The sequence below is a fragment of the Carassius auratus genome, chromosome 41 (assembly GCF_003368295.1).
Source record: "Carassius auratus strain Wakin chromosome 41, ASM336829v1, whole genome shotgun sequence".
In the NCBI taxonomy this organism is placed as follows: Eukaryota; Metazoa; Chordata; class Actinopteri; order Cypriniformes; family Cyprinidae; genus Carassius; species Carassius auratus.
In genome coordinates, this window is record NC_039283.1 from 17,341,470 (window position 1) to 17,366,075 (window position 24,606).

Sequence of the window (24,606 nt, forward strand, 5' to 3'; positions counted from 1 at the left end):
ATATATATATATATATATATATATATATATATACACACACATACACACACACACACACACACACACACAATAAAAATCTATGTGGTCCCATGTTGGTTTGCTTTGGACCCCACTGGTTTTCATTTGGGCAAAAACGGTTTTTCAAGAAATAGTCACAGATTTTTAATTATGTGAGGGTGAAAAATTAGAACAATATTCATTTTTGGGTGAACTAGCATTTTAAGTAAACATTTACAGACAATAAACTAAATTCTCTGAGCCATTACGAAAATAACATAAGACAAAATAGACTATTTGACTATTAAACTATCTTGAGTATAACAAGACAGGACACCACACAACACAAGTAACACTATATCACAAAGTCTGTGTCGTGTTTTGCGTAACTCGAGCTTTCCTTCCACAGAACACTTGTGGAAATTTGATCATGATTAATTGCATTTAATAATCATTAAACTCTATGAGGACAAAGCAGCATCAGAAATCCCATTCAACTGCTACCCACACAGGACATCCTCGAGGAGCCAAGAGGCAGGTAGATTCAGAAAGGGTGATTAACATACACAGTAACACCATATTATTACTTCAGTGTTATACATAATTCAAAAGCTACTATTAAAGAAACAATTCAACCATTAATAAATGCTTTTGTCAGTTTGCCCAGTGTGGAACATGCCTCTATGGAGTTTAAACTGTAGCACACAGGCATAATATTAAAATCACAGTTTGTAGACCGATTTCATTAATGTATAAAAACAGTTGGTGCTATAAGGAGTGAGGTTTGGTTTTATACATCCATTTGTAATGTCTTTCAATGAAAGTTATGTGCTGGGATGTTTCTGTACAAGGCAGGATATTAGTTTTTGTGCTGGTATAATGCAACAAAAGGCAAGGAGGTAAACAGATGTAAAGGGAGTGCATGGGTACACAACCACATTTGAGTAAAAAAGCTGAGTTGAGTTAGAGTTGTTCTAATTTGAACTTTAAACTAAATATTTTATAATGTCTTTCATACGTTTTCATTCAATAGTTGGTTAATTCCTATTCTCTCTATACTCTTATCCACTATAATCACTGCATTATTCACATAATATAACCTTACTCTAACCATATGTATCTCCTTTGGTATCATTCAGAACGGAACCAGGCCAAAATCTAAGCCAGAATCTTTTCAGCTTCAGATGTAGTGGGAGGGTAAAAACCAGCAAGCCCCTCCTCATCCACAACAGGAGCCCCTCCTCCAACAAATAACCCCTCCTCCTTCTGCACGGCCTCTTGCGAAGGCGGAGTGTGGTCTCTTTTGGTAACAGAAGGCTTCTGGTTGGTCCGTTCCAGTTTGCGGTGCTTGCGCATCTCTGGGGGAGGATCTTTCATGGTGAAGACATCCCTGATTCGCTCCATGCATAAGTTTGCGGCCTCCCGAGTCTCCCTCGAGAGCTGTGACAGACTAAGGAAGCCATGAGGAAGGTCATCCACGACACACAGGGTCACTGGTTGACCGACATTTCGCAGCCTTTTGGCAAACATCACAGAGTCGTCAAGCATGGGGTCCAGATGACAGGCCTGAAAAAAGAGGGATGAGACAGAGGGCAAAAAACGGTGTCTCGGACACACATTTGAAATCAGTTTCTCTTCCTGAAAATTTTTCCACCATCTTAAAATTATAAATCATAAAAGACTTTAACCACTCTTAAAAGTCACTCTTACCACTATGTGTATGGGAGGTAGTCCCTTTAGCATGCTGTCTGGAGCCAGAAGAGGAGACATGTAGGGGTTTCTGACAATGGGAGAACTCTGCATGTTCATCTCTGCTAATTGCTCTGACCGCAGAGGCTCAAAGCCCTCTGGAAACTCCCGGGGTTTCTCAGAGTCCTCCTCACCACCAGGGGGCGGAATGGCCACAGATGAAAAGGATTCTGATACTGAGGAATCTACTTCTTTGCAGAGGAAGAAACTCACATCCTCGGGCTAGGAGAGAGGTGGAAGTAAATAGAGGTCATTAAGATATGATTATTATTTACGCCACCATTTTATAAGGCTAAACAACCGTTTTCTATTTTAGTTAGCAAGCAAGCTAGTGCAAGGTTGGGGGTTCGATTCCCTGGGAACACATGATAGGTAAAAATTGATAACCTGAATGCACTGTAAGTAGCTTTGGATAAAAGCGTTTGCTAAATGCATAAATTTACTTTAATAAATTTTAATTATATTATATTAAAATGTTCATATTAAAATCTAATTTATTCCTGTCAAAACTGAATTATCAGCAACCATTACTCTATCTTCAGCATCACACGATCCTTCATAAATCATTCTAATATGCTAATTTGCTGCTCAAGAAAAAGTTCAGGAAAGGCTGAGATGACAGCAAAACTGCAAAAATGATCCTTCAAATTCTGAAATTATTCTGACGTCATCATATCATGGGATTCTCTGCGGGATTTTAACACATACTTGAACAATGGCATGCAAAGTGACATCACTGCAGCATAATTCGTTGCACTTTATCAGAGTTGCACAACTAGACAAAAAAAAACCAAGTGATTTATTTGCAGTGTGCCAGACTGAAATAACCAGATCAACAATTTACTGCAAGCTATTAAAATCAGCCAGTGTTAAGAGGCCAGTTAATTTTGTGCATTAGACAGCCTGACTCTGATGCTAATTATGGAATAACAAACTCCTGTTTTTCTGCCACCAATAGCAGTTTGATACTCTTTACGAACATCTGTGCTGCACTCCAGCAAACGTAACCAGATTCTTATTAACAATGGGGCTGTCTGTTATTTAAATGTTATGTTTGACTATGATTTAAGCAACACTGTTAAACTGTTGAAGGCTAGGTCATTCTCACTCTAGATAGCAAATTAATCAACGCAAATATTGGCATATGTTTCACACACTCATAAAGCCATAAAAAACAGCCTGATGGATGCTGTGTAGCAGAGATTGGCATCCTAGTAGAATGCAAATCAGCCTGTTGATTAATATGACTCACTGTTTCAATCTGTAAAAGAGAACTTCAACACCGCGGGAGCTTTAGTAAAAACACGGTGAATGCAGGAAATTGATTAAACCCTTCTAAAGCACTAAATGAGGAGCTGTACCTTGCTCTCGGGTGTCAGTGTGATGTCAAGGATGGAGTTGTGGTTGTCTGGGGTGGTGCTGAGGTGGTTGGCAGTCTGGCTGCCATTTTTCTGTACGTCGCTGGCACAGCTGTTAGTGTGTGTGCCCAAGTCCTGGCACGTCTGGCTCTTCAGAGACCCTTTCTCTAGAGAGTTTACAGATGCCTTGCCAGACACCGGAGGGTCTGCATGAGGAGACGTCAGAGACACTTCTGAAACGCTCTTTCTTACGGAGTCTAAAAGGAAAAGAGGGAAGAGTAAATATTTCGGAGGTTATTTTAACAATAGATGTCATTTCAAGGTCATTCTGGATATATAGAGGTTTTATAATCACATATATTGACTGATGATGCTCTCATGTTATTGTTTAGTTAGATAAATGTCTACATGAGATATTAACAGGCCCAAAATGTGAAGGCAGAAAAACGAAACCACGAAACTAAGGTAATTCTGAATCCCCAAAGCAAGTTAGGCAATCAGAAGAAAGGAAATTTCTCATAAAAATCTCATATAGAGATCATGAACATTTCTTAATGCGAAAAAAAAAAACAAAATGAGAAAAGTAAGAAAGATATAAAAAGAGTACAAATGGGCAGAGGGTAGGAATTTTAAGCACAAGGGGTGGGGGTTTACAAAGACCCTCACACAGACATTGGTGGAGGCTGTTGGCGAGGAAACAGTTGCCAGGGAGAGGTAAGGCATGTGACTGGCTGATGTGAAGTGAGTGTGTGGCATTAAACAGATACTCAGTAAAATATTAGGACCCATTAAACTACCATACAAAGAAATATAAACTCATACGACTGACAGACATACCAGCTACAACACAGCTGTATTGCTCATAGCCATAATCCTGTGAAAAACTATTCTCAGCAACGTTGGTATAGTCAGTGAATAATGAATTCATGGCCATCATGAGGCAATTAGAACGCTTTGTGTTGTGTGACACATCACACTAATGATGCCTTTTAGACACACTGTATTGACATCCTGCATTGCCCTTCTCTTTCTTTCTCTGTGTGAGCTAATAAACTCAAATGATATGAGATCTGGGGTTGATAGTAGTCCATTGACTTAAGAACCGACGGGCATTTGGCACAACAGAGTACGTGAAGCCATTACAAAGAGCTTTGTTTGAAATGGTTATTATCAGATTTTCCATTCAGCTGTGCGACTATGCAATCAAAATCGCAATAAAAATTAACTGAGGAAGAATAAAAAAGCTGAGACTATTTGAAGCAATTTTATTAGAAATGCAAAATATGAAGCTACCATACTGGTTATTGGCCAATATTACAGTATTTATTTATTTTTTTGTAGTGAATTGATATTTCATATATATAACTGTGCATGCTCAGATGACCTTCACACCATCTAAAACTCAATAGAAGTTTATCTTTTAAAAACATTAATTATTAAATAACATTGTGTAATCTTTAGCAAATCTAAATTCTTCATTTAAATGTTGTGATGCCTAAATTCACTTTTAGGAGTTTAGTTTTTAAGTGTTTAAATAGTATATTATTCTATTTTTGTTTAAGAATCTTAAAATAGTTATTAGCTCATCTGTATAGTCCAGGATTTTAAGAAAGTTGCATCTCTAATTTTTAATTAGCATCTAAATGTGTTTTTTTTTTTTTGCTTTGAAATCTTTAATTAAGCAATCAGTTACAACTGCAGCAAAGAAATGATGGCAGCAACCAATTGAAGTAGGGAGGCGGGGCTTAACCACTGGTGATGGAAAACTATGGGACGATCAAAGGGTTTCCAAGTTAGAAACACTGCTGTAGAGAGGAGGAGGAATCATGGGGCTGTGGCACCATATCAGACTTCCAGGTTTGATTCATCAGCCTGCTTAGATGATGGATGGGGACTGGACTGGGGCCTCCATTCAGGAGCATTCAATCTGCACATGCTCAGAAGAACCACTTTCCACAACACTATCTGTGGGTCATGCACCACAAACTGGAGAGAGAGTTAGAGAAGCTACCACATCTAGCTCTGAACAAATGCCAATTATCACCATGGAGCCAATTACACGAAGCAAAGCAGAGCGCTATGAGGGCTTTGTATGCGTTAATTTACACCTAATTAAAACAGATCAAATAATTAGCCAGCTGCACTATTACAAAGGCATCATCATCAGTGTGTGTAGGCATTATAATCATAAAAAGACATTGATAAATGTCTTTTAGACACTCAGCATGGTGGAGTTAGAAAATACAGTGCATCTCTTCTCATATAAAGGTACCTGCACTCCCTCTGTCCAGCAGTGAATTGATCCAGTTGGAGGCCCCCTGTTTGAAGTCTCGCAGCAGCAGGGCAGTATCTCTCCTCACCATGCTGAAAGTGCTCACCTTCTCCACCTGCTTCTCCACCTGTGGATCTGTGCCTACACACAGCAGAGAAGGACAAAGAGGAAAAGCAAATAACATACAGCTGGGGTCAAAAAAAAAATCCAAATTGAAAGTCTGGGAATCAAACAAACAAACAAAATAAAACAAAAAAATATTTTACAATAATAAAAAACAACAACAACAACAACAACAACTAATATATAAAATTTATAAAAACAAGTAAAAAAATGTAAAATCACAAAAGCAAACCAATTTTTTTTGACCAAAAGAACAAAACCTTTTTTTCGAAAGAAAAAAATAATGTAATACAATTATGTAAAATGGCAAGAAATTATCCTTTATTTCTAGGTCATTAGAGAAAACGGCGAATTTAAGACATGCATATGATTGAATTTGTACAAAAAACTTGTATTGTCATTAAAGCAAAAGGCAAGAAATCAAATGCTAAGATTTTCTGATTTAACAATCTCAAAATATATATTAACCCTCATGTTGCATTTTAGGTATACTGACCCAGAGAGGAATTTATTTAGTTAGTTAAGTTAATGTTGCCACATTGTACAGACTTTGCTCACACAGGGTATATCAACTTTCCAATTTTTTTATAATATTTATACTAATAATATGATTATTGGTAATTTTGGGGGATCCCCCTCCCCCCATCCTGTTACACTTGTGTTACAAAATCACTAGCCTATAAAAACCTACAGAGGAAAGAAAACACAAGCTGTGGGCCACTGATTTGACTTCATCATTGCTATGATTGAAAACACTACTAATCGAATCATTTATAATAAAATACAAACCTATTAATCTATTCCTGACATGTCTGCCTTCACTTAACTTTACTTGTTGAAATCACTCATCATCATTAAGGTGTCTACACTTCCTAGATTACGAATATGCTAAACTTTTACCAGTGATAAATCACACACTGGACCTGACCGTTCCAGCTCGCTAATAACATAAGTCACAACACAGCATCATTTGTCATAAAATCCTATTACGGCTCCAGACTGACCTGCGTAAGCGCTGAGGCAGCGTGCGAGCACACTGAGGGGCAACAGAGGGTCCATGAGGGTGAGCAGGCGGGATGGCGAGGCATACACGGTGAGCAGGGTGGCGGGGTAGGCGGCGACGATGCCATCCGGCATGCGCACACCGTGAGCAGCGGCCCGCATTGACACGGTCACACACAGGTTTCCTCCTGCACTGTCACCGGCCAAACACACACGCTCACCGGTCCAACCTGAGGAGCAGAAGGGCCAACAGAAGAGATTTAGTGTGTAACAGATCAAATCCAAACTGAGTGAGAATCAAGAAGATAATTAAACTCTGTAATTTCCAACTTCAAATGAGGTTACATTTTTTTGCACTGATTTGAGGCACTCTGGCATGGTTTTCACACCAAAGACAGCCAAAGAGAATTATTAGCAGCGCGTGATCTGCGTCATGATCCTGAGATAGATAGCAGAGGTGAGAGAACACTGAATGATGAATATGTTTACGCTTCTGTAGTCAGGCCGAGTGTGAGCTGAGTTTCAATGGGCATCTTTGTTCCCTGTGGGATCTCGACACCAGCACTGCACAACAGTATGACAGATTGTCAAGTCGCCGATTTCACTGGTCTTGTACCTTAATCAGCTTTCTTATGGACTAATCAGGTGACCAAATGACACGATGTTGAAAAAATACAATTCTAAATTTAAGACGCAGTCTGGGAGATGTATGACGCAATTACTGTAAATATTGCATTCAGTGTTTCATTAAAGTGATAATAGAACTAACAAAATTTTATCTATAAATTAAAATATTTCTCCACAAAATCAGATCTGGCAATCTGGATGGAATTTTTTTTTTTTTTTTTTTGCATTGCAGGTGGTCACCTCCGGTGGGTGAATGTCAGCCTAAAAAGACAGCAGTATGCATGACAAGTGGCAAGATTCTTGCAAAAAAAAAAGGGGTGACAAGTGCAGCCACCTCCCTAGTGTCTAAAAACATAAAAGCTTAAAATCAGCATGAAATAGAAATTCATCCTATTTTCTAAATGCATCTTGTTTTGAACAATTAATTATTTCATATGTTTCTTTTTTTCCTCACAATATTTAATTCAAAATGTCATAACTACACCTTCCATTGTTAATGTATGCCAGACTTTTCCAATAATTTAGTCTGCTTAAGTTCACATTCATCTGCCTCCACTTTTGAGTGCAACATCCGCATCTCAAAATCCAACAGAACCTAGTGCCCGCCCAATTATTGTTCTTTTTCAATAAGCTGTGTCACTCTGATGTACATCACAATATGGAAAAAAAAAGACCTATCGTGACTTTCGTTTCATAGCAACTTTAAGAACAAATATGAATCACTGTTATGAAGGGGTTATTAGGAAGCATAACTATTCTTCTCACCTAGCAAGTTGTGGTTCTTGATGGCCCAGCAGTAGGCATAGAAACATTCCTCCAAAGCCCGAGGAAACGGGGCCTCAGGGGCCAGAGAATAGTCCACCGAAAGGACAGGGGCATTCAGGTCTTGGGACCAGCTCCTCAGATACGGCTGGAGGGAGAGAAGAGAGACGCATACAAATAAAGAATCAAAATTGCTACATTTTTAGGAATAGGAATTCCTAGATATTGTAGAAAATCCATACCAGGATTTCCAGGTTTAGTTCTGTCTTCACTTTCTTTCTTCTTACTTTAGAAAGCGTGTGGTATTCATTTGGTTTTATTCCCTCCCTTCCAGCAACCTCTCACTTGACAACAGACCGCAAACTTGCATTCAGATTTGCTTCCATTTAGTTCCTTATGAACTGCCCTTCATTTTTCTAGTCTGTTTCACTCAGAAATTAATGGAAATTGCCATTTCCAGATCATGCTGACTTTGTTTAGCATTTAATCTCTCAACTGATGGGTCCTAATCCTCAATACCATAATTTTTTCTTCAGAGTCTGAATATGGCTATCAACCTTCTATATAGTATGCAAAAAGCAATACAATGACAGATGAAGTTTGTCCAAATTGAATTTATATTACACATCATGCATATTTCTAGAGCGTTATTTATTAGTGGTTGAGAATTAAGTCTTTCCTCAAATGTAGCACAACTAATGACTTTAAATTACTGCTTTATTTCACAGGTGTGTCAGTGGTACAGTAGTTCTAGCATTTTGCTCACAGATGGCAAAGATCCACATTTTCAAATCCTGAACTGCTTTCCCAGCTCACACTCCTAATTCCTCTCTGAATCCTGGCATCTTTAAGACAGCTTTGAGACAGTGGTTTCAGTGTGACTGCTGCAAAGAGCCTGAATTACGGACCTCAACACTAAACATTCATTTCAAGTAGCTTCTGTCACCCTGAATATACGCCTGACGGCACCTCATCATGCAATTACGTAAGAGAAAACACTTAGGCAATGAACATATTTCTTCTCAGCCTCTTTCCCATTTTTTCCCGGTCTCCCCTCTCTCCGTTTGTTTTGTAGTTTAAAGACATGATGTGTGCTGACAGGCGTCACAACATGTTGCTCTGACTGCCAGTTACATTTCATATCAATGTGTCCATTGTTGAGTGGCGCTCGCTCAAGCAGCTAATGTATTGTGTCGAGAACGCAGGCTCCCGCTGGTGAGTGTTTGTGACGTGAAGGTGAATTTTGCATGAGAGCGGTGATAATATGATACTTTAACAGAGCAAGCAGTCTCATACTTTGCACAAGACACTGGACTTTATTTTTTTATTCACAAATTTAATAGCAATACGTTTTCACTGTTATGTATTCCCACCTCCAAGGCTCTAAGATATTATGCTCCCTAGATGAGTCTAAGAAATAATTAAGAATCTTCAATTCTATATTTTTTTCATCAGGAGTAAAAGCATCAGGTCTGCATGATTCAAGGTTGGATGGAAAGGGTGTGCATAGGAAATATAAGGAGAAAGAGACAAAAAGATACCTCATGGGATTTGGAAGTCTGTGCCACAAAGCCTCCTCCGTGGAAGTGCAACACCAGCCATGGGGAAGGAGGACTGCGCGTCGTCCACAGGCCCAATGAAAGAGATATCGTACCCCCCTCTGAGCGACACAGTGCTAGTAATTTCTCACTGTCCTGAAGACACAAATGGACAATAAGGAACCATAACAACAGAGCAACATAATAAAACGTGTAATAGATTATTTCATTACAACACAGCTTCCTGAACAATCCTTATTTTGAATCCCTTTGAAGCTCTATGCCCCACACAAAGGCAAAAGCTCTCATTTAGACAAGAGACGAGTAATTAAACGCTACGGACATGCAGTTCTTAAACACATTTACGCTACAGATGGATCAATATGAGGTCAAACGGTCTTAAGCAAAATCAAATAGGCTTTTTTAAACACCATTACACTAAGTCATCTATACTGCAGCCAATTCAAGTCCTCCCATGACACCGAGAGGTATATCAAGAATTAACGGGCTTTAAGAGAAAGAGAAAGAGTCAAGCTCAACCACTTTATTTAGCTAAGCACACCTCATTATTAGTACTAGTGCTTTTATTCACTCCTCACTATCTGTGCATATTCATTTATTTATTTATTGACAAGATAAGAGCATGCAGAGTGGAAAATTGACTATCTTTGAAGAACAGAGTTTATGCTTGAGCTTCTGTGAGGTGGAGGAGGAGAAGGAAGAAGAGCGGTAAGCGAGAGAGAATCATGATTCTGACTAATTAAGGTTGTCAATGACATTAGTGTGAACTGTTGTACCTGTCCTTCTCTCAGCTCATATGAGATCAATCTCATCTGCACAGGCCCCAGGCCAATATGAGCTGCAGGAGGAGACACAGTCACCATGTGGGTGGGATCTGCCGCCAGTGGCAGGTCAAAGGGCAAGGGGGGGACAGAAAGAGCTCGATTCACCTTCACCTGTGTGGCCGTCATAGACACCAGACTCTTGAGAGAGATAGAGAGAGATGAAATAAAGCACAGATTAATTTCAGTTTCATTACCATGTGAATTGAACTTTGCAATATGAGAACTTGGACAGGTTATAAGTGCTCAGTGTGCAATCTGATCAGCTACAGTAAAAAAGTGTCAATTATATATATAAAAAAAACACTGGTGCAAGGAGTACTGTATGTCAGAGGAGTTTTATTACTCAAGAGAATTGCTTTTAACAAATCTGATGTCTGATCTATGAGTGTTGAGTACTGAAAGAAGGGCAATTAATTTGGGGATTAATCTGACAAATATTTTCATTGCGATTTGAACTGGAATATGTCTGATGTTAGGATATAAAAAAAAAAAAAAAAAAAAAAAAAAAAAAAAAAAGATTTTGCCAGAGCTCTGCTCTACTCTATAAATGTGTTCAAACTTTAAAAAGAAAAAAAGTCCTCTCAGTTGAACCAAACGTGAACAGAGTAAAAAAAAATTCTTTCCGAAACCCACACTGTGCCTAAATATAAAAGTAGTTTTTTTTATTTGATCCACTTTAGTTTTTAAAGGGATTTAGCAAAGGTGGAAATCAACTTATTTTGTCAACCACAGTTGCCATTTAGTTTTTTATTAAACCAGCTTTACTTAATTTTTCCATTGTGTTTCACATTTGGCAGGTGTCTGGTGTTCATTTAGGATCCTAGTCTCAGATCAAGTTCCATTCATAGCGTTTTCTAATCCCAGTTAAATCTACAAATCTAATCTAATCTAATTTAATCTAATCTAATATCCTACAATCTACTATAATCTACTATAATATAATATAATACAATGAATTCATTATATGTATTTATTTTATTTTATAATTTCAGTGAGAATATCTTCTGGCATAATTTCTTCACTTTCATGCAGTTTTTTTTTTTTTTTTTTTGGAAAGAAAATCCATTTGAGATTTGACCTTGCTTTATTCTTATAAAGGCAGGTCATATCTCAAATCGATTCTCTTTTATATAATTGTGCCGCCATAGCTAAAACTGTCAGGATGGTTAATACTAACTGATAGAAGTTCAGTCTCCGTTACGTTCCAGAATGCTTTCCAAAAATGAACATCCAGGTTCTGAGTGATACGTTCATACTCCTGACCTCTCAGTTCAGGGTCAATGGCATACTTCCCAGAGGTCAGGAAAGAACTTGCTGCTACACCTGAGAGAAACACAGACAAACAGACAGTTAGATAAATGGCTGTCTACATACAGTAACTGGCATTCACAACAAGCCATCATGCATACAGAATAAAACAGAGCAGAAAGACATGAAAGTGGGTTCCCAATCAAGAGAAACACACAGATAACCACCTGGAAATTGCATGACCTTAACAAACTAAAAACTTTTTTTTTTTTTCTGTTCTTATGGTGAAAATTCACTAGGGGAACTAAGGTGGGGGTGGGGGGGCATTCTCTGATGCACTGCAATTATGAATTGCTTCTAAAATCTTCAGAATATACTCTAGTTTTTTTCCTACATTTGTGCATTAGAGAGATACAGTATTTAAAGTTTTTTTCCTCCTCCTAAAGTTCTACAAAAGCATAATTTATGCCATTTTGAATGCAGTACAAAACTCACTTACTGACAGACAGCTGCTTTCAAATGTTTCAATAGCTCTTGTGGCATGCAGCTGTACAAGACTCTGTGCAGAGTTAAATGCACTTTCATCTTTTATGATGCTAAATGATTGTAAACACAGTCATGATTAAAGGACATGACAAAGCATCTGATATGTTACACCAGATCTGTGCATTAGTGTGAATGCAGCCTATTAAACATCCTGTCTGTCATCAGTAATAATCAAACCGCAATAATAAGAAAAAGAGAAAAATCCATCACAGCGCCTGTCTGGAAAACTTTCAGATACTAAAAGCACTCTCAGATACTGAAGGCACTTTTTATTACTTTATATTTGTTTGTATGTTTTGAAGCTGTAGTTAGATAATAATTCTTCACATACAATTTCTTCATGTATTATTAATTTATAAATATTTAAAAAAATTATATAAGAAATGTAATAAAAATAAACAAATTGATTTAATATTCAGAGTTGGTACTCATTCAATAATAAGACAAAATTCGTGATTTCCAGAATTGAAATCAGATTGTGAGGTGCCTAAAAACTCCTTGGTAGGAACAAGCACTGACCATCTCTCTAGAGGAAACGGAGTAATCTACCAGCAGAACGGATGACAGGTTTGGGAAGGACACAGATTTCTCTCTTCCATACAGTCCTCTCTGTGAGAGCTACTCACCATATGTAGCAACATCTCCTGCCTCCACTAGGGTGCAGCATTGAGTACAAGAGACAATATTAGAATGCCTCTGTGGGTCAGAGTGTATACTTTTGCAACTCCACTTTTGTGTCTTAAATTAACACTAGAGCAAAACGAGCTGTCCAGACGCTCACAAAAGTGACCTGCTCACATAAATCAAAGGGCATGTAAAAAAAGCTTTATTAGGGCCCACTGAACGTGACAGCTATACTGACCTATCCCTGATTGAAGTTTCTTGTAGTAGTCCCCGAAGGCAACCAGGCTAATAACAATTGACTGCAGGCATGGACGGATGGCAGGAGTAAACTAGAATGGAAAGAGAACAAGATATTCGGGTGGGTTATTTTCACATTTAATAACAACATTAATAATACCGTTAAATATTATTACAGTTTAAGTTTGTTTTCTATTTTTATACATTCTAAAATATGAATTATTCCTTTGATGGCAAAGCTGTATTTTCAGCAGCCATTACTCCAGTCTTCAGTGTCACATGAGCCTTCGTTCTAACATGCTGATTTGGTCCTCATGTTCGTAAATAATTCTTAAAAAAAAGAAAAAACTGCTTTGTATCACATCATATTAAATTACATTTTAAAATCTATTAAAATAGAACAGTCATTTTCATTTTAATTAATGTTTTTACTGTATTTTGATCAAATAAATGCAGCCTTGATGAGCGAAAGAGACTTCAAAAGACAATAAAAATTAAAAATTATCCTGCAGTATGTATATGTATGTTTACCGTATATATTACATGTATAAAATGTACATTGCCGTTCATTACTATCTTGTAATATTACAAAACTAAGAATGGGAAAACTCTGCCTTAAAGCGATAGTACACCCAAAAATGAAAATTACTCCATGATTTACTCACCCTTAAGCCATCAAAGGAGTATATGAGTTTTCTTCATTCAGATGAATACAATCTGAGTTACATTAAAAATAAAAGTTTACAGACTTTTTAAGATGTTGAAGTCCAAAAAAGTGCATCCATCCATTATAAAAATCACCCCACAAGGATCCGGGGGGTTAATAAAGGCCTTCTTAAGCAAAGTTGTTGATGTTTTTGAAAAATATCCATATTATCCAAACTTTTTAAACTGTAATATCTAGCTTTCGCTAACTGTCGTACGAGAGAGTGGCATTCCAGCAGATGATGTAGGACGTAGGCGTGGTGTAAGCTTTGGGGAGAAGTGACAAAGTGCAGAGGAGAGAGCAAAATAAAACACCGCTCACGAATTAGAAGTAAAGAATGAGGATTTGTAAAGAAACACATATGGTGGAGGATTTCGATATAAGCCAAAGGGAGATTGGTTTTCCTTTGCTGTAAACAAAACTTGGTTCTTGCGAGACTAACATATTCTCACCGGAGCTTATGCTACAGATGCATCATCCGCTGGAACGCTACTCTCTTGAATGCGTGTACAACAGTTAGGGAAAGCTAGAGATTACCATTTATAAACTTTCAAATATGGATATTTTTCTAACCAAAATGCACCACTTCGCTTCAGAAGGCCTTTATTAACCCCCAGGATGGCTGATGGATGCACTTTTTTTTGGCTTCATTATAAAGCTTGGAAGAGCCAGGACATTTTTTAATACAACTCAGATGGCATTCATCTGAAAGATGTCTTGAGAGTGATTAAATCCTTAAATCCTAAATTATCCCTTTAATTACCTTTTGATATACTTAGATTAAATGCCTTCAGATTTCAACATTGTAATAAGTGTATAAATGTGATAATCTTGTCAATGAAATCCTGAGAGCCACAAGCTCGTGTGCTCTTAAGCAAACACACCTGAAATCCAACACAGCGGCCATAGAAGCAGCCCTTGTGCATGGAGGTGTACTCTCTCAGGAAGCTCTGACTGAGGCCACTTTCCTCCTGGAAGAAAAGGTTGCCATGGCTGTTGTCATGAAGCAGTCTCTGAGCTAGATAGAGCAGCGCCCTGAGCTGACACAGAGCGCTACAGTACGCCTCCATCTCTGCTGCATTATGGCTCGCACGGAAAAAGATGCTTCGCCTGTTTGATGTGATATAGCGCCCTTTGTGGATGATGTGGAGGAGGCAACAGCGCACCACCTGAAGAAAGGATGACAAAGAGTGAGATGAGGTCTGAAGGGTAAATGCAGAAAAACATAAGCACATGCATCATGCAGGAGAGAGAATGAGCAACGTAAAAATTACTTATTGAGAGAAACACTGAAAGGAAATGATGGGAAGGACAAGGACACAAGCCTTCAGCAGAAATAGACACATTCTGACGACACCCGTTCACTGCAGAGGATCCATTGCTGATCCACAAGTGATGTAATGCTAAATCTCTTCAAACCTATTCTGATGAAGAAACAAACTGAGGCCGAGTTCGTTTTGGGAGAACTATTCCATTAACAACTGCAGGGTTTTTAAACCAGCTAACAGTGATGACTAACTGCTGAAAATAATGCACTAGGAGCAACTATTTTTAGCAGGGAGAAAACACACAAACAACTTCTCTTGCACAGTCAGAAACGCACCTTAACAAGGGAGCGATATCCATTGGCAGGAATATGAGGGTCAAAGTCAAAGTGGTGGTAGATAGCAGCAAATCCAGAGATGACAGGCTCCAGGCTCCTGGCGTGCTCCTGGATGGTGGTCATGGCATCCACGAGGCGCTGGACTGCGTCCCCAGCTTGGCCCTTTGAGGCCCCAGAGAAGAAGTTGGCATTTTCTTGACACACATCATACAAGGCAGTGAATACTGCCTTGGTGTCCATTGCTAAAGAGGATCAGACGGGTTGAGGACAGACGAATTACTTCAAACTGGCACATACTCTGACACACTTTAAAGCCAATATAGAGTGATTAAGCTCAGGACAAAAGTCAAGCACTTGTGTTGACTGTGCTTCTAAATAGCGCTATAAAGGTTTTATAGATCAATCAACTGGAAATGCTTCAGACAAAGCACTTTAGAAAATCATTTTCTTCTTCAGTACTTTGTCATGTTTTCCAGTAAATATTTAAACATCCCTAAAAGAAGATAAATATGCTTTTAAAAAATCGTTAGATATTAGGACTTGTTTTAGGACACATACGCTACTGTTAAAAATCATATATATACTAAACGAAAAGATTTTATGTAAAGATCCATCAAATCTATTAAAATAGACTACAATTAAAGACATAATTGTTACAAAAAAATATATATAATAAATGATGTTTTTTTAACCTTATATTCTATTCTCCTTCTATTCTATTTTGAACCTTCTATAACTGTTTTTTGATATTAATGATATTAACATTAGGATCATGTGTCACTGAAGACTGGAATAATGGCTGCAGAAGTAATACATTGCATTTTAAAATAGAAAACAGTTATTGAAAATATTAATATTTCACAATATAACTGTTTTTATTCTATTTTGTATCCAATAAATGCAGCCTTGGTTGAACAGCAGCGTATCTGTAAAGGTTTTTTTTAAAGCATAAACCTCAATTCATTTTATTAGATTTTAAAACAACAACAAAAAATGCTAATGGAAGCACAAAGATATATTCTATATAGACAACCAAATTTAGTTACAATGATTACTGTTAAATAAGACAAAATACTGTTAAATTATTTTTGTTTGCTTGTTTTCACTGTTCAGGGCCTATGAAAATATAATAATTTTTAGTTAACAGGTCCTACCATCACACAACAACACAACCAATAGCCTCTATCAGGACACATTACGATACACTCTCATTTTGAAGAAGCTGACTGCTAAGAAAACTGCTACTGCTTGTTTTGTCTATGGCAAAAGACAAGAGCAAACTACAGGGGACTGTGGACTGGACATTCTCCTGAGTAACCAGTGATGGATGGGCATCAGCCTTCACACACTCATGCACATTTATCTGACATGCCAGATACAAAGACAATACAGGTGAGTAAGGTCTCTCAGTGACAAGATTATGACTAGGTAAATCTGTTGTACTCTGCGACCAATCAGACAACTGAGAGAATCACAGGCAACTTTACAACAGCAGACAAGAAATAAAGCTCCAGCCTTTGTATGTTCTCACAGAAAACCCAAAAAATGAAAGCAAATACATCTTTACATATATAGATGTAAAGATATACATATAATTTTTTTTATATAAATTACAGCATCATGCAAATGGCTTCGTCAGATCCAAACTTGGGTGCTCCCCCACAACCCTAAGCAACAGTTAAAGAAACTTTTAGTCTTACTTTACATTGTGGTGAAAAAGATGTTTTACACGCAGCATAAAGGGTTTCTCCTTTTAAATGTTGGAAACCAAAAGTGCTTACTTTGTTAATCCAATGAAGAGTTTTCTGCATTAAGAGAACATTTTGCTTACATTTCAATTTGCATACATTTCCAAAGTTATGTAGAGCTGAATTCCCCAGATACTGCCTTATCTGTTGCACATGTGGTTTTAAACCAATCCTGTGCTTTTTTTCTTTCTGCCCTTTACCCCAGATAACCCCTCCCTGCATTCATCCACTCATTCTCGTCTCAGACTTTCCAAACTGCCTTTTTCCCCTCTGCCAAAGTATCCCAACGTCACCTCTCTACCTCCCGCCTGCTACTGGCTTCGATCTCTTCCCCTCATTGGCAAAAACAAGACATCTTCCTCTCTCTATTCTCTTCCATTTTGTACCCATGTCCTCATTATAAAGACTACAGCCAGACCCTGAGAGATTAGTGTCCTAATCTGTGCATGGGAAACCAAGTATATGTTGAGTCTATTAAGCTCGATTACAATAGAATACACATTTCAATTCAAAATTTCAGAAATCAGAAATTCTCTTACAGTGGAAGTCTAAGGGCAATATGTTTGCTATCATAGACATAGAGCACTGATGTATTATTAATCAGTAATGTTGAAAGTAAAGAGTACAATTGTAAGAAAAAAACACCTAGATAATAATAATAATACTAGTTTAAGAAAGCTATAAATACATGTCTCTATACTGTATTGATACTTCAAAACTATACTGTGAAATATTATTACAATTTAAATGAACTGTATTATATTTAATCTGTTCTATTATATCATCTGATTCTGTGCTCAATAAACATATCTTATTATTATCAATTTTGAAAAAGAAAAATGTGCGGCTTAATATTTCTGTGGAAATACTATGATTTTTTTCAGCATTATTTTGTTGCATAGAAAAATTTAAATAACAGCATTTATTTTATATATAAATCCTTTGTTCATTATAAATGTCTGAACTGTCACTTCTGATGAAATCAATGCATCCAGGTGGAATACAAATATTTCTTAAAAACTATTTTGAATGGTAGTACACACACACACACACACACACACACACACAAGAACTGAAAAAAGTATTTTAGCTAATTTAGTTGATAGACAGAAGATGCTAAGTAGGACACTGATCAATCACCAGACAAATGATCAATTAACACTGTTCACTCCAGAAGAACCACAGTCCACCTGGAAAAATCCATCAAAAAAAATGAAAGAACCCAACTGAAGCCAAAAAAAAAAACTAAGCATACCTTATGCTATCTACTTTGAATGTGATACTGTATCTACAGCCAAAGCCTGGCCTAACCAGCTAAGTCAAACTATTACAAGAACACCTGCTCTTTCAGTGACACTGCAATAGACGTTACAGCACATATACAGCACAATCCACAGCAGAGGAGCAACAACACACGTTTTAAACGGTGAGAATCTACAACTTAAAAACATGCAGAACAGAGCACATAAACACACACACAAAAACACACAGGGACTGATCCCCGGAGAATCTGAACGTTACCCTCCTCAGAACTCATGCTGGAGTCCTTGTACGTCCTGTCCTCTCAATATCCGCACAGCCATGGAGCCAGAGAAATAGAGACATGGGAAGGGGAGGTAAACAAAAGGGGAAGACAGTAAGATAGAGTGTTTCGATTGGATGCCCTCCCTCCCACCGTTTCATCCCCTCAGATCACAACGTGACATTCTGTCACTTTCCATTTCATCCTTTCTACTTTTATGTGAACTCTTCTTCCTTTATTCTCATTCGTCTCATTCCCTGGAGAGAACAGCTTTGTTGTTTTCTCCCATACCAACTGTCCCTGTGTTGTGGTGAGATGGCTTTTCACCCAGTGTACGATGAAAACAAATTACTCACTGCAACATGCACACTTGTGCCACACACACACAGTGTTTGTTGTTTACAGGATCCAGGCTAACTGTGTCCTAAGACCAACTATCCTCTACAAAGTCATAACAGCCTAAATAACCTTTCACTCTATTGGTTGTGTCACCAGGCTGGCCAGTGACCTTCACCCTAACTGGATGATCCAAAACTGGCACCTCTCTTTGACACAAGGCGGTCTAGACAGAAACAAACATTGAGCTCTAAAAATGTATTTTTGTGATTTCTACACCAAAAGTGGTGCATTACACAGATGATACTTCAATTAGGTCATATGGCAATTGTATTAGGTCATTTGGTGAGACCGTAATATCCATGTCACACTGTATAATAAATCAATTGCTGAAATGTATTTCAGTTGAAAAAAATAAAACAGTAAACAACATTGTTGTTTAGTAACTTTAGTTTAAATCCACCTTCAATAACTAGGAATGCACCAATAATTCTGGCTGATAAAGAAAACTATTTTCAAGCTATGGGTGATATTAAAAATAAATTAAATGAAAAAATTAAATAAAGCACTAAACATCAATTAATGCTAAAAACTAATGAATGCATACAAATGCATTTTAAATGAAAAATAATCATTTATACAAAATATGAATTTAACAGTGTAAATAAGTTATGTTAATTAATTTACTTTCATATGTTGAGACAGTAATGTGCACGTCACAATGTATAATAAATGACTAGACTTAAACTTTCAATCTATTATTAAAATGTGATCCTGACGAAATAGTAAAAAAAAAATCTGTACAGTAAACAACCCTGACATTAGTTTGATAGGTTCCCTTTCAATAACTAGAGATATGGAATGGAGATAATTATTTGTATTTAATTTATGAGTAAAAATAATATAAATTAAAAAAATTAAAACACTCTTTAGAATGCATTAACTGTCTACTGACCTCTATATTTATCACAAACTTGAATGCACCTCTAATATACCAAATGAGTATGCTAGCTATCTTATGGCTAACAAATCTTAAGGGGGAATTACTTCATACATTTTTCAAAAATGTCAAACTATCTGTTGGAATAGAAAAAAAGTGGAAGATCAACACAGGGTTTCAGCAGGATTTTTAGCTCAAATTTAAGACCATTTTTAAGACCTGCACAAATAAAATTAATACAGTAAACATATGAATGGGGTAGGACAATGTCTATCGTAACATATTAAACTGTAAAATGACTGTAAAAAGTATGATTTACAGTTCAAATACAAGTTTTTACAAAACCAAAAAGTTTTAGAAAATGATACACTTCACATTTCAGCCTTAAACCATTTTTTTATAAAAATGGATGTCAAAAGTATTATTATATTAATTTAAACAATTATTATCAAGAAATTATTATATTAATTAAATAACATATACATTAATTTTACTGTTTAGATTTTTCTTATTGATCCACCAGTTCAAGTTCAAATTTACAGCTCAGTGTGTTTGCAGGGTAAAAAAATGTGTGTGTGTTTGTTTGTGTGTATTGCACATACAACAAGCGTATGTCACATTGCTCATGTAAAATGTTTGCACTGCTTAAGTTACAAAAGTTCATTGCTAGAGATTAGCTGCTGGCAAATCAGAATTTTTCCAGATTGTCTGTGCTACAAACCCATCTTATTTTTAGCACAAAAGGCTTGCATATAGATGGATTTCCTACTATCTTCATGGGTCAAAGACCACATGTTTCTTCTAAGAATTTTGAGAACTGACCAGACCTGAACTTTCTCTCTCAATTCTACATACATACAACCAGGACCACATCCTTTATTCATTCAGCTGGCAATAAAGGAACAATGGAAGGCTGTGAGCAGACCTTTGTCCCAGATTATTTTATAAATGTGGTAAAATCATCTCAACAGGAAAAGAAAAACAATGCACTGGCCCAGACTTAAGTTAAGAGTTTCCTCTCAGTCTCATCCAAAACTGACCGCAGCAAGTAAACAACTTACCTTCACAAACAAAGTGTGTTATGGTCAGTATAAGAATGTGCAGGACTACAGAACTCTCCTTGTGCACATCAGAGATCTCAATTAAAGGTTTTACTCACCCTCGAGTCATCCTATGTGTATATGACTTTCTTCCTTCAGACAAATCCAGTCAGAGTTATATTAAAAATTGTCCTGGCTATTCAAAGCCCCATCATTGTCTTAAGCGGATGTTGCAGTTAAACAGTCCACTCAAGTCGTTACTCAACATTATTTACTACCTTCTAGCAACACTACATTCAATGAAGGTAAAATAGTAAAAAAAACAACAACATAATAATAATAGTTAATTTAAATGGAACCAGAATCTGAAAATTTGTATAATGTAATATATGTTGAGTTTTGTAATTGCCAACCTTTAAATTAGAGGTTAGATTCTCTGCTCGTGCTCGACCCGACCCGGCCTGAGGACGGTGGTGGGAAATATTGGTCCTTGATAAAGCACGTCACGTGTCATGCGCAGCGTCTCGTCCACTCGCAGTCTCGCATGCGTGACGCATCACACCTGCTGTGCGCGCTGTAGCCTACTATTCAGTAGATTTAAGTGCAACATGGAGCTTGAAGAAGCAACGGAGAATTAACTTTGAGCAAGTTTGGAGGAAAATCGGAGGTATGGAAACATTTTAAACTAGTCGTGGGGGGTGACAACATGTGTTGGCTTTGTCTCGTGCATTAAATGCGGCACTCATATATAGGCCTATAATATATATATATATATACACAGCTCCCCCGTAGCACAGCAGCACCGGTAAAAAATAATAATAATAATCTGGCGCCGCCCCTGGTTATAACGGGCCATATATCAAAAATGGTCGGTTTTAAATCGGGCTCGGGCTCATAATTACAGTGAACTTGTCGGGCGGGCCGGGCTCGGACACAACGTGCTCGGGCTCGGGTAGGGTCGGGCTTGATTGTTGGGCCCGATCAAAGCTCTACTTTAAATTAAGTAATAAAGAGCATTGAGTAGTTGAGTGCATCTTTCCTTACCACTATTTTTTTTATAGTTGTTTAATGATCATAATGGAACCCAGATACCAGATAATTTCTAACGATTCCCAACCCTACTAAGGGGAATTCACGACGTGAAGCAGTCGTGTTCTTGTTTTTTTTTTTTTTGGTGAAAATTAAATGAAGATAATTTTGTTAAATGTCATTCTTCAAAACATCCGCCCACTAAATAAAAAGTCACACGGAGCAACACAAGGAGTAAGTGATTGCTTTCTTTCTTTTCTTTTCTTTTTCTTTCTTTCTTTTTATTGATTGATTCACTATCCGAAAGCATCTACACTCACTACACACATCTTTGCTGTGATTATAATAAGCTTAAAGCACACAGACAAGCGTCAATCTCTGTGTCATTCATGAATCAGGGCATCCGAAAGCATATCCTGACGTAGCCCTACTACAGAGAAGTTTAGACACAGGCCATTCAAACCTATGTATATTCTCTCCTGTCTAAAATGTGCTGTCAGCACACTTTGAAAAAAAAAAATCATCCTTAACTAGAAATGTCATCAGTGAATAACTACAACACTACACTACCATAGCCGATGTACTGCATAACACATCATAGTTCAAACGTAATTAAAAACTTTGGCAAACCTATGAGACATTTTAAACCCTATGTTTACATATTAGTAAGGAAATAACAGGGCTCATGCGATGTGCCACATTGTATCAGCATTAATGTACAGTAGCGCTCGGGCTCTAATCTTCTGTTTGACACTTCTGAAACTGTCTAGAAGAGCGGATGACATTTTATAGCTAAGCGACAGCTCGCCCCTCCAAAACGCGGTTTATGTTTATTAAATGGGTATATACCTATTGGACCTTCTTTGTGTTTTGACGAGCGTCTTCTGTTTACTGCTTTTTCAAGAACACCGCTCCCAGCCTTCTTTGCAGACGCCATCTTCCTCAAACACGAATTATTACTTCCCCCCCTCTGCTCTGTGTGACATACCTAACGGCGACCACGCCTACACTAAAATCAATAGCCAATAACGCGTCAGAGAACAATCAAAGCACCTATCAGCATACTTCTCATTTCATAGTACTGCCCGTATTGAGCCAAACGGACCCTCCCTACAACGTCAAAATAAAATAGCCTACGATAATAAAAATATGCTCGTTTTTCTTGTGTATTTTCATTTAGTATCCAGTGCATTTATTTATTTATAATAATAATCTACCCCAGGACACACTAAAAACGGGGACTCGGCATCAAAAATATCCACACAAAGCGAAGTGTTTTATACAGTTTATTCAAATCATTAGCAGAATGTTCCATTTATAATCAAACAAGTTTATCTTCAAGCTATTACTATCTATGCAGGTTGCTTTTGCTCTCTCTACTCTCACTTGGCATTTAATTGTCAATTTGAGTATCCAGTGAGTATGTCTATTTATTATTTATTCCCCAGGACACACTTAAAATGTGACATTCATCAAAATATTAACACAAAGCTTATAAAGCTTATACAATTCATCCATTAGCAGATGTCTTTGAGATTTACATACACACACACACAAAAAAATCTTATCTTTAAAACTATTAAGAGAGATTCAAGACAGCAGGCTCTGGAAATGCTAAAATCACCACTTAAACAATTGATCTCAAATAATACACAGGTGTCACGTTTCCATTGTCTGTCTACATGGTCCCTTCCCCGTTTTTCTCCAGTTCGAGTGCGTTTTCTCAGCTGTATGTTTTCTCCACAGCTGGCCACATCCTGATAAGGGCCTTGATTGGAACATGAATTTGGATGGTGACTGAGTTGCATTCATCCTGGTTTCTTCCTCCTTTCTTTCTTCCTCTCCAGTTCATTCCGCCTCTTTGACTGGACGAATAAAGTTGAACCATCTCGTCATCACAGAATCACTTTATTTAATTTGTTTGTTTAATGTTTTTGTGTGTGGTGCAGTTTTCTTTTTATATGCTGTATGGAAAACATCCAGTATGTTGAATCAACATTAAATCAACATTGCACAATCAGTGTGTCTGACCTTACAGAGGAGCATGTGCCAGAGATCAATACACTTATCAGCAGCAACACCGCTTCTGCTGTAATAATGCTGTTCTTCACACTCTCACTGAGGTTAAGATTTCTGCAAAGGTTCTAATTAAAGAGAATGTCTTAACTCCTGAAGACTTTTCAGAAAAAGAGAAGCAGATCAAACTGACCATAGGCCGTTGTCTTAAAAAATCTGATAAAAATGAAACAAACAGACAAAAATAGTTGTCAAAAGAGCTGACACTTTCACTTCCTCTGACAATAAAACTTGCATGTGTGTGTGTATGTAAGGAGAGTTAAGTAACACAAATTTAGCGATGAATGAGTTGAATTTGGTTTGTCACTGAATGTATTTATTTGTGTTCGCCTAAGTTCAGCCAATTGAAAGATTTATGGGGATTATTGCACAATGCAGCCTCTTAAGAGAGCTTGAGTGCTTGCATTATGTTGTGATTTCGTAGGTAGTAAATAATAAATAGTTAGACAGTGTGGCCTAAATCAGATTATGTATAACATTAAAATTTATTTATTATAAGTTATATAAACAGTATTTATTATAGACTGCTGTTCAAAAGTTTTGAGGTCAGAAAGATTTTTTATTTTTGAAAGATAATACTTAAATTTTTATTACAAAAGAGAATATATTAAACCAGAGCTATTTCAAATTATTCATGATGCCATGTGAAATGGGGTTTCTTATTCCAGTGGTAGAAGC

The 24,606-nt window shown here is 37.2% G+C and overlaps 1 protein-coding gene and 1 pseudogene across 6 annotated transcripts; both read right to left on the minus strand.

The window, feature by feature from the left end:
* LOC113059105 (tripartite motif-containing protein 46-like) overlaps positions 1–24,606 on the minus strand; it is a 433,352-nt pseudogene that overhangs the window by 402,418 nt on the left and 6,328 nt on the right.
* On the minus strand, positions 35–22,812 carry LOC113059067 (hormone-sensitive lipase-like). Of its 6 annotated transcripts, XM_026227303.1 has the most exons (15): positions 22,702–22,812; positions 18,507–18,541; positions 15,238–15,479; positions 14,519–14,803; positions 12,930–13,020; positions 12,694–12,720; positions 11,451–11,596; positions 10,226–10,411; positions 9,432–9,584; positions 7,894–8,038; positions 6,504–6,731; positions 5,377–5,517; positions 3,108–3,361; positions 1,708–1,968; positions 35–1,563 (listed from the first exon to the last, which is right to left on the minus strand). In XM_026227303.1, exons 2-15 carry the CDS (start codon positions 18,520–18,522, stop codon positions 1,156–1,158), a joined length of 2,583 nt encoding a protein of 860 aa, XP_026083088.1. In that variant the 5' UTR covers positions 18,523–18,541; positions 22,702–22,812; the 3' UTR covers positions 35–1,155. The 6 variants fall into 6 exon arrangements, with proteins under 6 accessions (XP_026083088.1, XP_026083084.1, XP_026083090.1 ...); XM_026227299.1 differs by lacking the exon at positions 18,507–18,541 and having other exon boundaries at positions 22,702–22,804; XM_026227305.1 differs by lacking the exons at positions 18,507–18,541; positions 22,702–22,812 and adding an exon at positions 21,237–21,407.

Bases quoted from the DNA above. Each gene is read 5' to 3' on its own strand.
- LOC113059067 (XM_026227299.1), bottom strand. From the start codon at position 22,789: ATGGCGTCTGCAAAGAAGGCTGGGAGCGGTGTTCTTGAAAAAGCAGTA. The intron at 15,480-22,701 runs GTATATACCCAT...GATCCTCTTTAG, and splicing joins ACACAAAGAAGGTCCAATAG to CAATGGACACCAAGGCAGTA. The intron at 13,021-14,518 runs GTGTGTTTGCTT...TTTCCATTCTAG, and splicing joins GCCGCTGTGTTGGATTTCAG to TTTACTCCTGCCATCCGTCC.